This window comes from Labeo rohita, unplaced genomic scaffold, assembly GCF_022985175.1.
Source record: "Labeo rohita strain BAU-BD-2019 unplaced genomic scaffold, IGBB_LRoh.1.0 scaffold_459, whole genome shotgun sequence".
Classification (NCBI taxonomy): Eukaryota; Metazoa; Chordata; class Actinopteri; order Cypriniformes; family Cyprinidae; genus Labeo; species Labeo rohita.
In genome coordinates this window covers 3,264-18,601 of record NW_026129378.1, presented here as the reverse complement: position 1 = coordinate 18,601, position 15,338 = coordinate 3,264, and the positions used below count along the sequence as shown (strand labels likewise).

At 35.2% G+C, this 15,338-nt stretch overlaps 1 protein-coding gene across 1 annotated transcript; it reads left to right on the top strand.

Moving 5' to 3' along the window:
• The first annotated feature begins 1,620 nt into the window (after positions 1-1,620).
• Positions 1,621-3,871, top strand: LOC127160798 (uncharacterized). Its single transcript, XM_051103463.1, has 6 exons — positions 1,621-1,687; positions 2,053-2,099; positions 2,480-2,764; positions 3,002-3,247; positions 3,419-3,433; positions 3,523-3,871. Coding segments are annotated over exons 1-6 (729 nt in total). The 5' UTR covers positions 1,621-1,685; the 3' UTR covers positions 3,657-3,871.
• Positions 3,872-15,338: the final 11,467 nt, after the last annotated feature.

Here is a 15,338-nt window from a genome sequence, read left to right as displayed (position 1 = left end):
CAAAAATGCTAATGCTAATATTAACAGTTAAGTTTGTTGGTTCGAGTCATGATCTATCATGATCTATGAAAATTAAATATAAAAAAGCATGATAATGTATGTTTAAATGCCTGCTTATGAGACCGTTTTGAACTGCATATAGGTCAGTGATGTTTTGAGTAATATGCTGAGAAATGAATCCCGGTAGCAGCTCTTGACCATCAATTTCGATGGAGCAGATTCTGCGCTGTATGTGACTAAACTACGATTAAATGCAAGTTTTATATGTTTATATTTAAATAACTACACAAGCAGAACACCTTATAGACCAATTATCTGTTTGTAAACATTCGGGATGCGCGCGCAGCATGGTTGCAGAAAACCCAGGATCTCGCCTTTACAGCTAGAGAATTACAAGGATACAGCACAAAATACTTAGATTTAAAAAAAAGTATAGATCATATTGATTAGATGTCATTTTCAAAATGTTATTCGCATATTACAAGAGCTTTTCACCCAGCGATAAGCAATGTTATTCAAAGAAACTGGCGTTAGATAGTGGGATAGTCTTACAGACCCGAAACCAGGATGACGTTTTTATGGGCGGTTCAAGTGGCAGTCTATGGAGCCATAGAATAAAAGAATAAAAAATGTAAATTTATATCAATTTATATTTCCTGACTTTATTTTCGCAATTCTGAGATTATGTCCCACAAATCTAGAGGAAAAACAACTCGTCATTCTCTCTTTCCCCCTCGGCTTAAATCCCAAACTTCTGGCTTTTTCCCCCTCAGAATTAACAAAGTCATTAGTTTTGTTAAATCGAGTTATAAAGTCCGAATTAGGAGATATAAACTTGCATTTGTGAGGAAAAAAGTCAGAATTGTGAGATAAAATTAAAAAAAAATGTTCGGTAAAATGTTAATAGTAATAGGTTTAAATAATATGTCATGCTGTAACTGTATGGCTAATACAGTACATCCCCTATGAACAGCATATGTGAATATTATGTAGACCTATTGTTTAATCAAATTTATGCTTTAAAAGTACAGTAATCATAGCAGTTTTCATACATGTCTGTTTAAACGTCTGCGGTAGCTTCAAATGCCGCCTTTGACTACAGTATTGTATAAAAATTATTAGCATTCCGATTTTGACATCAAAAGCCACAAAAATATTTTTTTTCTCTTATTCCATGGAGTTTACCCGTTTACCTCCATTCGCTACCAGTGTTTTTCTGCAACCAATATGCAGCTGCAAGTGACGTCACTCTGACGTCTACTCGAAATTGGTCTATAGCGGTCTAGTGTCCTTGCTTAATTCAGCCTTATCCCATTTTCTCCCTTGAATTTGATTCGTTTAGTCATTTATAACTTTTTTAAACGGGTCTTTAAACCAACCCGCTCCCGCTTACTGAGGGTATTTCTCCGGGCGCAAACTCTGAGTGTCCCGACCAGATTAACTGACCCACACGCTGCCCAACTGTGCATTTGTGCATTCAGTTTATTTATTTATTTATTTATTTTCGTTGACGGTGGACCATGTAGACCATGCCTAAATCCGTCACTAGTAGGAGGCGCCAAATATGCTTGTTTTTAGACGCTCGAGCTCACCTGTGGGATGTTTCGGTTTTGTTTTACCCAAATTTCGCAACATGTTTACAAAGTTTTGACGCCTGAAAATAAGACTCGTGTCGAATTTTTACCATGTAAGTTTTAAGTTCTTTAAATATAAATCCAGCATAGTTCTGTGTTATTATAGCTAAAAAAATATTTTTTGTTTGTGGAATATAAATAAGGTAATGATGCGGAAATAAGTCGACATATTTATGATGAATGGGTGGATTATTGTGACTATGATTGTGATTTTTTTAGTTGATTCGCTAATATAATTAGTGGATTGTCATGTTCAGTATTGCATAAATCCAATAATTCAGATTAGTTTGATGTTTCATGTAAGGTCCACACGTTAAATATTTAGACAAAATGAAAGTGAGGTTAGTCATGTTTAAATGTGTTTGTGATGTGTAGCCTGAATCTGTCACATAAACCAGCCCTTCTGTCCTATCATCAGGTTTAATAGTCTTCTGCTGCTGCTGCTTTGCTTTGTCAGTCATTGTGGTCAGTATCATTTTGTTTGTAAGTTGTAACAATTCTTGATTTTCACTGTAAGGTAGAGTTGTTCTAGTCAGTTGTTTCTTTTTTGCATCAAGTGACTTTTACATAGATTCATGTCTTACACTTGAAATCACTGACTTGTGCAAAGCATTTTAGTGAATATTAATGAAGATAAACAGTTTGCTCATTAATCTTAATCATTAATCTTAGGAAGATGAGAATTTCATTTGGTTCTTTACTGTAAATGATTGAATGTAGAAGGTGGTCATGGCTTGAATCAACAACCTTAATCTTTACATTCAGTTCTAGAAACTGAGACACCACTTGCATTTTCAGTACTGATATTTTGTACTGAATGAATTTTATACTGTCTGTATTTGCAGGTAACTCCGCTGTACTTGTGACAGGGGAAAAGGGAGGCAATGTCACCCTACCATGTGAATTTGAGGCCAGACAGATTTCTGTTATTGTTTTAAGTAGGGGGTCAAAAAAGATACTTGTTTGTGGGAGTGAAGGATGTGACAGTGAAAACAGCCGAGTATTTAAAGAAGGAGCATGTGACATTGTTATCAAGGATCTGAGACTGAGTGATGCTGGGAAATACATTTTGAATGTCTATCACAATAATGATCAGCTGGAGCGCCAAACGAAGTATCTTCATATTCAGGGTAAAGTTAAAACTGATCAAACCATCAACATTGTGCTTTCTGGACTTCCTAATAATGTTAACAATGTAATTGCATGCCGGGCTGCTGTAGCCAGCAAATATAGTAAATGTCACACCTTCTATTCAATAAAGCCCTTTCAGTGGCTGACTTTAAATAGATTACGTTTAGTCCCCTTTGGACTAAATATTTGTTTATTGTTTTGATTGTTTGACATCATGCCTTTCTGTTTCTTCGTAGATGAGATTTCTGTGAAAACAGGTGACCAGCTGAAGTTGCCTGTTCTGTTGGCCAGTGCTGATAAAGTGGAGACAAACTCCAGTGGAGAGTGGAAGGAGGTGTGGAGGAGAGGTCACAGGGTTCAGAGTGATCGAATGACTGACACTGATGGGAACCTGACCATTAATGAGTTTATGGACAGTGATGCAGGAACATACAGAGTTCTGGACTCTGAAGAAGAAGTCTTGATCACAGTAACAGTCACAGGTAAGGGAAGATTAATAAATGTTTAGTATCATTTCTTATGCTTAGTATTCTTAGTATCATTAATATCATTTCTAATAGATCATGAGCTTGGGGTTTTGTCTTTTAAACTGAATCTGTAAGACTAATTTTTTTCATATCTTGTTCATATTTTGTCATATCTATCTGGCTCAGTGGGAGAACGCAAAGGTAAGACAGAAGAACAGCAATAGTCTGTTAGAGGCAGTTAAATAATGAACAATGAGTTTAAAAATCTAAAATTTGTGTTCTCTCTGCAGCTTCCCCCCATTCTGCTCAAAAACATTGGAGTTGGTTAGAGAAATTTCTTTTTGGTTATGTGATTTCAATTTTTTGTGCATATATAGTGATTGTAGTAATTCAGTTTGTGCTTATGGCTGCTGGGATTATCTGATGTCTGCATGACTGCATATCTGATGTCTGCATGACAAGATGTTACTTGTAATTTTCACAGGATTCTGTCAGCATATTTCTCCATGCATATCCATCAGTGGTGGGCAGTAACAAAGTAGTTGTACTTCGTTACTCTACTGAAGTACATTTTTTCAAGTATCTGTACTTTTTTGGAGTAGTTTTATTTTGAGTAACTTTCACTTTTACTTCACTATATTCCAGAGCGTAAGATCATACTTTTTACTTAACTACATTTCATAAACATTTCGTTACTCCTTATGATATATCACGTGACCTGAGAAGCACAAGCGGTGTCTGATTCATGAACAAACTGATTATTTTCAATGAACCTGTTAAATTAATTTCGCCAGTCGCACTAAACAATTCATTCACGAATTGGAATGATCCGATTGCAGCAGTTCTCGAGTCAACAACTCATTGATTCAAATGATCCGTTTAGAGCGAGTCTCCAGTGAACTGAATTCACAAGTAAGAACTGGGAGATCTTGTGCGCGCGCGACTGATGCTGCGAAAAGTAAGTTACTAATGTCGAATTTTAGGATTAATTATTATAACTGAAACTCATATTTAGGTCAAAGCTGTCCGTTGTTTGTGAATTACATCTGCTGTAAAAGGTGATATGTTTAGGCACACTGAAATGCTTGAATTCACACACATCAAAAACGAAAAATTTAAATAAAATAACTCATGCGTGTTCATATTCCTCGCTGATGTAACGTTAGCAGTTTTATTAAAATGCTACGCATGTAGCCCTACGTGATGTCTGTTTTTATATTGTTTAGCAACAGTATAAATTTTTATATTGTTCAGATCAGCTAGAGTAGACAGATATGAATGTTTATTAAACCATACTGAAAATAAGTAAATATTGTTAGCTGATGCTAACTGTCTAGCTGCTTGCTGGTGCTAAGTTGAGATAATTTTTAGATATAAAGTCCACATATTTATATTCATCCACCTAGATAGATTACATCCGAGGGAAAAAGAAAGGATGTGATGTTCAGATCATGGTAACTACAGTAATTATCAAAGTGGAAAGTGATGCCCTCCTGGGGGCATTTGGCCAGGGGTGTTTTTACACAGACAATATTTGAAAGGAAAAAATAATTAGGTAAATATAATTATATTTTCTTTAAAATGTTCTTGCTAACTTCAGGCCTTATTCTCATGTCATATATAACTGTCATGTTAGGCAAAACAAGCCTTAAAACACTTTTTTCTTACTGATGAAAATATGATGGTCAAATCTGTTTTCTGTCAGGTGCATTGCAGTGTAAGCTTCACATTGAATATTACTACATCACTCTCGTCAACATACTCCATATCAGCAACAAAAATGTTATTTTGAGCAGTAGGATTATAAAAAAATATGTGCTAATATAAAATTCAATTAAGTAGCCTATATCAAATTGCAAAATAAATCTGTCAGTACTTTTTTACTTAAGTGCATAAAAAATCGGGTACTTTTGTACTTTCACTTGAGTAAAATTGAAAGAGGAGCACTTTTACTTTTACTGGAGTAATATTTTATTATACGTATCTGTACTTTTACTCAAGTTCTCAACTTGTGTACTTCGTCCACCACTGATATCCATATATATATTGTTGGGGAATATATGCAGTTGTCTTATTAGATGCTTAGATGATTTTTCTGTCTATATGACACGTTTTGTTTTGTAACCAAAAACACTTGCTCTTTTATTTGTAAAAAAAACACACTTACTGTTTGAATGCATTTATCAAGAATATAGAGAGAATAGAGAGAAGAAACATATAGTAAGAGCTTTGCTAAAAAAAAAAAAAAAAAAAAAAAGAAAAGAAGAATCATTTGCATTGATTACATCAGATGCTGATTCTTTGAAACAGCTTCTCCGGTGCTAGTTGCTTTGCTATTTAATGCCTCTGACAAACAAAGCTAGGTGGTCTTTTGCAGCTGTTTAAACATATTTGACCACATGAGCGTCTACACTACAAAAGCAATCTGGTCGAATGCGTTTTCAACTACCTCTGGAAGTGGCCTGTTTACCTGTATTAAGTGTCGTGCATTTGTGATCGAAAAGTTTCTCAATCCCAGGTGTAAACTGGGCCTAGGTTGTGCTTTTAGGTGCACTTTACCTTCTCAGACAACAATGTTGTTATATATCAGGCAACAAGCTTAAAATTTGTTACCCTGGACTACAAAATCAGGGTCTTAAGGGTCAATCTTTTAAAATTGAGATTTATACATCATCTGAAAGTTGAGTAAATAAGCTTTCCATTAATATATGGTCAGAATGTTAGGATGATGTATGTTAGGATAGGATACTATTTGAAAATCTAAAATCTGAGGTTGCAAAAAAACAAAATACTGAAAAAATTGCCTTTAAGTTCTTAGCAATGCATATTACTAATCAAAAATTAGGTATGGCTCAAATTCCATTGAAATCTCACATGTCTTGAATCCATACAATATTTTTCTTGGATTCCGATTTAGACAATTTTCTCATTTTTAACAGCCAGACAGTAAAATTACGGTTTCTCCTTCTCCTCCTACCACTCTTCAATCCATATATATATATATTATAATGCTTAGTGACAGCATTGGCCTTCAAAGACAAAGACAAGTGGACCACACCGTAGAGCTGCAAGAAATCAAATAAATTTGATTCAATAATGTGTTGAACTTGTTGACTATGTAGTTATAGGCTAAAGTCACATAGACTGTTGCCTATGTGTATTTCATAAACTCCGACAAATACTTAGTTATTTAAAAAAAAAAAAAACATATTATGCTTGACATTGCTGAAGATTTTGGCATGCATTTTAATTATCATTAGTTATCATAATCATTTTATCAATTCCCATGCTACAGGACTGGTCTGCTGCCTAAACCTGGTTAATAACCTGGTAACGTTACCAATATCTCTGACCCCAAACCACCCATTTACATCAAGTGAAACTGTATTTCTCAAACATGTTTAAATAAGCGACTATGTTCAGTATTAACCGCGACTGTGAAGCGGACTGCACGTGTCTTTTTTGTTTTTTGGCTTGAATCGGACAACTTTATAACAGGGATCCCAGAGAGATAGACAATTGATTTATCGTAACATATATCCCTTTGTTTAAACTCAGACTGCCATTTATGAGTCTCGTCACACCCAGCAGACTCCAATGAACTTTCTGTTCATCACATTACAAAAATTTGCCTTTGGGGAGTCGTTTAATAATTGGATCAAGATTTTATACACAACACCCTCTGCCACAGTCACCACCAGTGGACTAACACCACAAAGCTTCACACTGCACAGGGGAACTAGGCAAGGATGCCCACTCTCTCCTTCTCTATTCACCATCTTCATTGAACCCTTAGCAGCAGCCATCCACCAGAACCCACTCATCAGAGGAATCCACACACCCAAACACAACATAAGATTCATACTCTAAAATCTCAGATTATGCAATATATTGGAATAAATCTTTAGTTCTTCCACTACATCAAACCAGATTGGATGTGGTAACCCAGGTATCTCCCATTCCTCTATGCACAGGTCACATCACTTATTTAGGCACTGAGATTTCCTCCAGGCTGCCAGAACTGACTGGCCTCAACTTTACTCCTTTACTAAAAGCATTAGAAGATGACCTTCATTGCTGGCACAATTTATCACTTTATATCCAGGGCAGAATAGCAATAATCAAAATGACAGTACTCCCTAAAATTAACTACTTATTCTTAATGATCCCAACCCAACCTACTCTCACTTGGTTCAAATCTCTAGACTTCATCACCACCTGATTCTACTGGAAAAATAAACCACCATGGATAAAATTAAGCACTTTACAAAAACCCAAATCTTTAGGAAGCTTAGAAGCCCTACATTTTTACCATTATTCACTAGCAACCAACTTCAATACATATATAAATGGACTCACCCCACTCAATCAGACATCATATGGCTAGATGTAGAACAATCTTGTACATAAAAACTTGTACATATCAGAAATTCCATTTCTCAGTCAGTCCATTAAACATCACTCATGCTTCAAAGCCATGACAATAGCTTCGGCCCTGACAGCCTGGTGGAACTATCACCAAATCACAAACTCCAATCAGGCTCCATCTAACCTCACTCCACTCTGAAACAACCCTGACTTCACAAGCAACAAAAAAGCACTCAGTTTCCATAAATGGGTAGAAAAAGGCATCACACATATTAATCACATTTTTCAGTCTAACAATTTTGTTTGATTTTCCTACTTTGTCCAGGAATACGGTATTGGGAGCAATCAATTGTTAAATTCTTGAACTTAAATCAGCTCTTTTATCTAAAATCAACAACCTTCCTTCCGCAGTAGCAGATTTAATTAATATGTCCTCTCTGAAAAAAAATACTTTCCAAATTATACAAAATTATAACCAATTTAAATAAAACCATAACTTTACCAACAATCAAATGGTAAGAAGACCTTTCTACTGCTCCTGATACCGACTTCTGGGCTCAAATTTGTAAAAATATTTATTGTATGACTAAAAACGCCAACCTTCAGCTCATACAGTATAAGACTCTTCATAGAACACACTACATGGGAAAAGGCTGGCTAAAATGGGATTCACATCAGAAACTTGCTCGCACTGCTCACAAAATTGTCCGGACACATATATCCATGCCACTTTTTGCAAAACACAACACACAATTGTCTATGTTACACACAAAAATCTAACAAGAATTATCTTGATTTCCTATTTCAAACACAACTAATCAAAATGCCACACTAATTCATCAGTGCCTCACTAGAATAGGCCTTGGAATATGCTTTGGAATAATTAACTACACATGGTTGATACACACTAACAGTCAAAAGTTTGTTTTTTTTTTTTTTTTTTTTGTAATTCTCTTCTGCTCACCAAGCCTGCATTTATGTGATGCAAAATCAGTAATATTGTAAACCATTTTTACTATGATTCCAGTCTAATCCTCAAGACTCAAAATGATCCGTCAAACCCAAGTGGACACAAAGGCTTATGAAATTCCTTTTCTCATGACCAACAGTCATTATTATTATAACCATAATAGGTGACATTCAGCACAAATATGTTGACAGATTTCCTAATTTGCATGAGTCTTATGTTCCAGTGTCAAAACTTTGTAAACCACTGCATGTTTAGCAAGATTTGAAGTAAAACAAAACTGAAAGTAACACAGGTGAACATGGAATATTTGGCGCCCCCTACTGTGTGTGAGGTGTGTGATGGATCATTGTTTTAGTGGCTATTCTTTCAAAACACATGAATTTGTGAATTATTTGTTGAATCATCTTTATATGAATTTAATAATTAACTCTAACACTCTGAATTTAATTTTAAGAAAGGCCTGTTTCCTGTTTTCTATGATCATGATGAAGCAGGTTGCGGATGCGCTGGCGGCGAGGGCCATCATTGCTGCTTGCAGCTATATTTGCTAATTTGTATTTAATTGTGTAATTTGTGAACCAGTAAACTTTATATGAAGCTCAATCAGAGCTGCTGTCTGAATATTCATTCATGAAAATGAACATTATAGTTTTAAACAGTTTTAAACTGTTCAACCCCATGTTGTAAGATCTCACATGAAGCCACATCTTGAATATACCACCATTTCAGTAACTTTATCTCCACCACAGTTATGAAAATAAATTGACGAATCACTCTTTTAAGAGCATTTTAGTGCTCAGTTCTTTGCCTTTAATGAAGAGATGTCCAGGCCACATTGGTTTATTCAAGCGGTTTATCATGATCTATGTATCTTTGAGCTTGATGCAATAGAAAACCAATCATTTGTGGCGCTACGCCAGGCAAAGCATTAGTCATCATGCCTTTGACATCATCAGCGAATTGAGTCATTTGTTTAAATTAAAATCATTCATTTGTAAATATACACTTACAGGCAAAGGCATTAACAGCCTCATATTTTGATCTATGGAAGAATAAAACAACGCTGCCTTAGTGATTTAGAAATATGAGTGAATGTGAGAAACACAAATGGCTGAATTTTTTTTGCTCAAGGTCAGCGATGAAAAGATTTTTCTCCGAGAAATTATTGCTGCTTCATAAGGACTATGACAAATTTATAATGACAAATGACAAGCTAATTACATAACATTAAAAAAGACATTTGGTTAAATTCAGCTTGCTTAAGTTCTCATGCTGCCATCTCCCCTGAGCTTTGGTGTAAGATTCAATAAAAGCCATCTCTGTATGTAAAATATTCTTCTTGTTTGCAATGCACATAATGTTCAAATTCAGTTCAATTTCATAGACTATTTCATTCAGCATTATACTTACAAAACTGCAGGCTCAATCATTAGACAATTATGTTATTAAATGAACAGCTGTGGCAGTAAAACTGTGTAGTATTGTAGAAATGGACAGTAATAAACAACATAAGTTATTACCGGGGTAACTCCAGTAATAAGCGATATCAATACAATATAATTCAGTTTGATCATTTCTGTAGGACTTTGGTTTCCATCAATCACTTTCAAATCAACTCAACATCATTCTGCTGGATAATTTTCCGTTGATTTGCATCAAGATTAGTGGTCACCAACACCATAAATAAACACATAAATCACATATCTTGTCCACAAATTTGAGCAGAATTTCATTATTTCCAGTGTTTTTGTATAATTGTGAGTGTTTTTTGTATTTGGGGATGTAAAAAAAAAGAAACAAGGTAATTATATGGGACAGAATAGATTTTTCCCCCCAATCTCTTCCACTGAAATATGCAATTAAATAGACTATTATTGATGCAGCCTAAATTTTCATTACATTTTTGTTCATTGACAAAACACATAAAAATAGTAGGCATGTATGCATAAATTAGGTATAAGGTTATATATAAAAATGTTTTTTGGTTATAAATAGTAGGAATGCAACTTTATTGCTACAGTTAAATGCATGCAGCATTTATAATAATAGACCCATCTGTGTATTTATTCAGAGGATAGCACCAGTTTTGAGACCTTTTATGGAATTTCAAGTTGAATGATTTGAAATGTGGTCATTTGGGTCGATCAATGTGACTGCATTTTACTGAGACAGCACTATTATCCATGTCTCACTGAGAGAAAGATGTAATGTGACATGCCTTTATGTCAGTACCAACATTAAACTGATGGAAGAGCAACATATACTTAAAAACCTTATGTAATTTCATTCCACATACTTCTTTAGCCAAAAAAGTGCAATGCTAACAAACAGCCTAAAATGTGTTTGTCTCTCTTTTTTGATATTTCCCTAATAGTATGCAATAACCCAGGTTTAATTATCTAGCATTTACACAATCATCTACCAAAACAGCACTTTCTTTATAATCCTTACCTAATTAGGTATGTCAGTATAGCATATGAACTGGAGTTGAGTATCAGTAGTCCTTAAAACTGCAAAAACCAGTGTCCTGGATTTGATGTCATTTGCACTTTCAAAATGATGGAACTGGCCCCAGATCAGAACTGAGGCGCACACAGTCTTAACCTGATATGGAGCATATAGAGATGGAGACAGAATGGTAATGTGAGTGTCGGGAAGCAGAAACTTGAGGCGAGAACTCCATCATCACAGCACAGCGGATCACAGCCTGGTCTGACACTAAACCCCTCCACATTACACACTGCTCTAATCTAACAGCTCATGCTCCACTGCCAGACAGACAGACAGATCGCTGAGACATCGACTTGGTGTGAGTTTCAGTTCAGGACAATAACTATATAACTAGAAATGTTTATAGTCATTCTAATTATGAGAACAGTGCAGTCCACACCACAACAATAACAATACTGCCACAGACGAACAATATGGTTGGAATCACTTTCAGAACGATTTTTGATGAACAACAAAAACATTGACAAGAGTCCATTCGACTTTAAAGAGCTCTAGAATTTAAAAGCGGCAGACTACAAAACTGCAGCCTGCTTAAAATAAACAGGACCATTCCAAGTGTGAGCGGACAAATATAAAGCGTTTCTATGGATGAAGGTGAATATTAGGAAATATCAGGCCGCTGAATGCCGTGATTGACCAATCAGTGATCATTCAAGCATTTCAGAGAGCAATAATAAAAATATTAATACCAGTATTGGCTGTTGAATGCTTGATTTTTGTTGGTTGACAAATGTTCTAAGATGTGCACAAACATTACTATTATTATTATTATTTAAAGTAAACATTTCAGGACTGTCAACTGCATTACAGTCCCATATCACTTTGGCAAAATATTATTTTATAGTTATTCAAAAGCTGCATTACCACCACAGCCCTGTTAAAAAAAAAGGTAGGTTTTGATGCTGGGATGCTGGTCCTTTGCTGATTTATGCTGGTCCTTTGCTGGTTTATGCTGGTCCTTAGCTGGTTTATGCTGGCCTTTGCTGGTTTATGCTGGGCCTTAGCTGGTCATGTGCTAGTCTTTGCTGGTTTATGCTGGTCCTTAGCTGGTCATGTGCTGGTCCAGGACGAGCTTAAACCAGCTAAGGACCAGCAAAGAGCCAGCATAAACCAGCTAAGGACCAGCTAAAACCTGCATCCCAACATCCCAGTATCAAAACCTACCTAACCAGCATATGCTGTTTTTTTATGTTTCCAGCATGATTAACAAGTTGCTAGCATGTTTCTAATCTTTTTCTAATCTTCAATTTTATGAAAACCGTAAGTGTGATCAGTTAGAAAAGATATAGCAACAAACTTCAGAACAGTCTGAAGATCTGGGCTGAGTTTGGAGTTTGTAGAGTTAAAACTCTAGGAGGAGTTAGAGTTGATAATTTTAGTCTTTAGAAGAAGAAGAAGAAGAAGAAGAAGAAGTTTAAATAGCATTTCAGTAAGTTGCCTTTCTCAAGCCAACTTAATAATTCAGTGGCCCATTGTAAATTAATCCTAGCACAGCCAAGTAGTAGGAAGTCATGGTGACTGTTTTCTAAACACTGCATTATAAAACTTTGAAACTTTTGTAAATCATTTGCTTCTAACAAGCATATCAAAATATCTAAAAGCATATTATCAAGCATATCAAAATCACCAAAGTCTGTCACGAGTGCATGGTGTTTACCTTCCATCTCGGATCACTTTTAGACATTTTACTAACACATTTATATAATAAAAAGGCTGAGTTGCAGCTAAAAGCCTTTTATTGGCCTGATTAACCAAGCTCTCCATAAAAACAAACAAAACAAGACCTACAATTTAATAAAATAACACATAATATACATATTTAATGCTATGCATTTAATAGGCTGCATTTTCTATAAACATTTGCAATTGGTTTGTAAAAGGTCTTTTTATGTATGTCTGAGTTGTATTTACACCATTCTGACCTTTTCAAGTGCTTTGAGAACAGTGAATCATTTTGCGAAAGCAGTTGATTCAAAGCTTCTAGCTTCAACATTCTGAGTAATAAATGCTTAGTTCCATCAATATAAAATAGTCCACAAAAAATAGAAAATTAAAAAACTATTAAACATCTGATCTCACTCTAACTCTCTCACTCTAACTCTGTGTAGGGGGGGAGGGATTAAGTGTGAGTATGTGTGTGTGTAAGTGTGACTGGGGGTAGTTGAGTGGCTGTGTGTGTGTGTGTGAGAGAGAGAGAGACAGAGAAGACAGTTCATTTAAAGTGCATTATCCTTACTCTTCACAAGTTTTTACATATGAAAGACAAGTCCTTCTCAGGAAATATGTTTATCATGTTTTCAGAGACCGCAAAAACTTTTGAAATATCACACTTCTAAATTGGCAGATAAAGACTGTAATACCAAGGATGAACACAAGATGACCTCATAGGATAAGGAATCCTTTTAACTCTAATCCCATCTCAGTCTCATTGTTTCAGAATGACTTAAAAGCATTTTGATTTTAACCCTTTCATTGCTGTAACCCTTCAATCCAAACTGGTACAGGGATACTGTTAATGCATGTGCCCGCTGGACACCGTTCTTCTGGTGGCACCAGGGTTGCGGATGCGCTGGCGGCGAGGGCCCGTCATCGCTGCTTGCAGCTATATTTGCTGATTTGTATTTAATTGTGTAATTTGTGAACCAGTGCACTTTATATGAAGCTCAATCAGAGCTGCTGTCTGAATATTCATTCATGAAAATGAACATTATAGTTTTAAACAGTTTTAAACTGTTCAACCCCATGTTGTAAGATCTCACATGAAGCCACAAGGAATATACCACCATTTCAGTAACTTTATCTCCACCACAGTTATGAAAATAAATTGACGAATCACTCTTTTTAAGAGCATTTTAGTGCTCAGTTCTTTGCCTTTAATGAAGAGATGTCCAGGCCACATTGGTTTATTCAAGCGGTTTATCATGATCTATGTATCTTTGATTTTGATGCAATAGAAAACCAATCATTTGTGGCGCTACGCCAGGCAAAGCATTAGTCATCATGCCTTTGACATCATCAGCGAATTGAGTCATTTGTTTAAATTAAAATCATTCATTTGTAAATATACACTTACAGGCAAAAGGCATTCACAGCCTCATATTTTGATCTATGGAAGAATAAAACAACGCTGCCTTAGTGATTTAGAAATATGAGTGAATGTGCGTTCACAAATCTGAATTTTTTGGCTCAAGGTCAGCGATGAAAAGATTTTTTCTCCGAGAAATTATTGCTGCTTCATAAGGCCATGACACATTAATAATGACAAATGACAAGCTAATTACATAACATTAAAAAAGACATTTGGGTAAATCAGCTTGCTTAAGTTCTCATGCTGCCATCTCCCCTGTGCTTTGGTGTAAGATTCAGTAAAGCCATCTCTGTATGTAAAATATTCTTCTTGTTTGCAATGCACATAATGTTCAAATTCAGTTCAATTTCATAGACTATTTCATTCAGCATTATACTTACAAAACTGCAGGCTCAATCATTAGACAATTATGTTATTAAATGAACAGCTGTGGCAGTAAAACTGTGTAGTATTGTAGAAATGGACAGTAATAAACAACATAAGTTATTACCGGGGTAACTCCAGTAATAAGCGATATCAATACAATATAATTCAGTTTGATCATTTCTGTAGGACTTTGGTTTCCATCAATCACTTTCAAATCAACTCAACATCATTCTGCTGGATAATTTTCCGTTGATTTGCATCAAGATTAGTGGTCACCAACACCATAAATAAACACATAAATCACAATTTGTCCACAAATTTGAGCAGAATTTCATTATTTCCAGTGTTTTTGTATAATTGTGAGTGTTTTTTGTATTTGGGGATGTAAAAACAAAAAGAAACAAGGTAATTATATGGGACAGAATAGATTTTTCCCCCCAATCTCTTCCACTGAAATATGCAATTAAATAGACTATTATTGATGCAGCCTAAATTTTCATTACATTTTTGTTCATTGACAAAACACATAAAAATAGTAGGCATGTATGCATAAATTAGGTATAAGGTTATATATAAAAATGTTTTTGGTTATAAATAGTAGGAATGCAACTTTATTGCTACAGTTAAATGCATGCAGCATTTATAATAATAGACCCATCTGTGTATTTATTCAGAGGATAGCACCAGTTTTGAGACCTTTTATGGAATTTCAAGTTGAATGATTTGAAATGTGGTCATTTGGGTCGATCAATGTGACTGCATTTTACTGAGACAGCACTATTATCCATGTCTCACTGAGAGAA

Bases quoted from the DNA above. Each gene is read 5' to 3' on its own strand.
- LOC127160798 (XM_051103463.1), top strand. The intron at 2,100-2,479 runs GTCAGTATCATT...CTGTATTTGCAG, and splicing joins TTGCTTTGTCAGTCATTGTG to GTAACTCCGCTGTACTTGTG. The intron at 2,765-3,001 runs GTAAAGTTAAAA...GTTTCTTCGTAG, and splicing joins GAAGTATCTTCATATTCAGG to ATGAGATTTCTGTGAAAACA.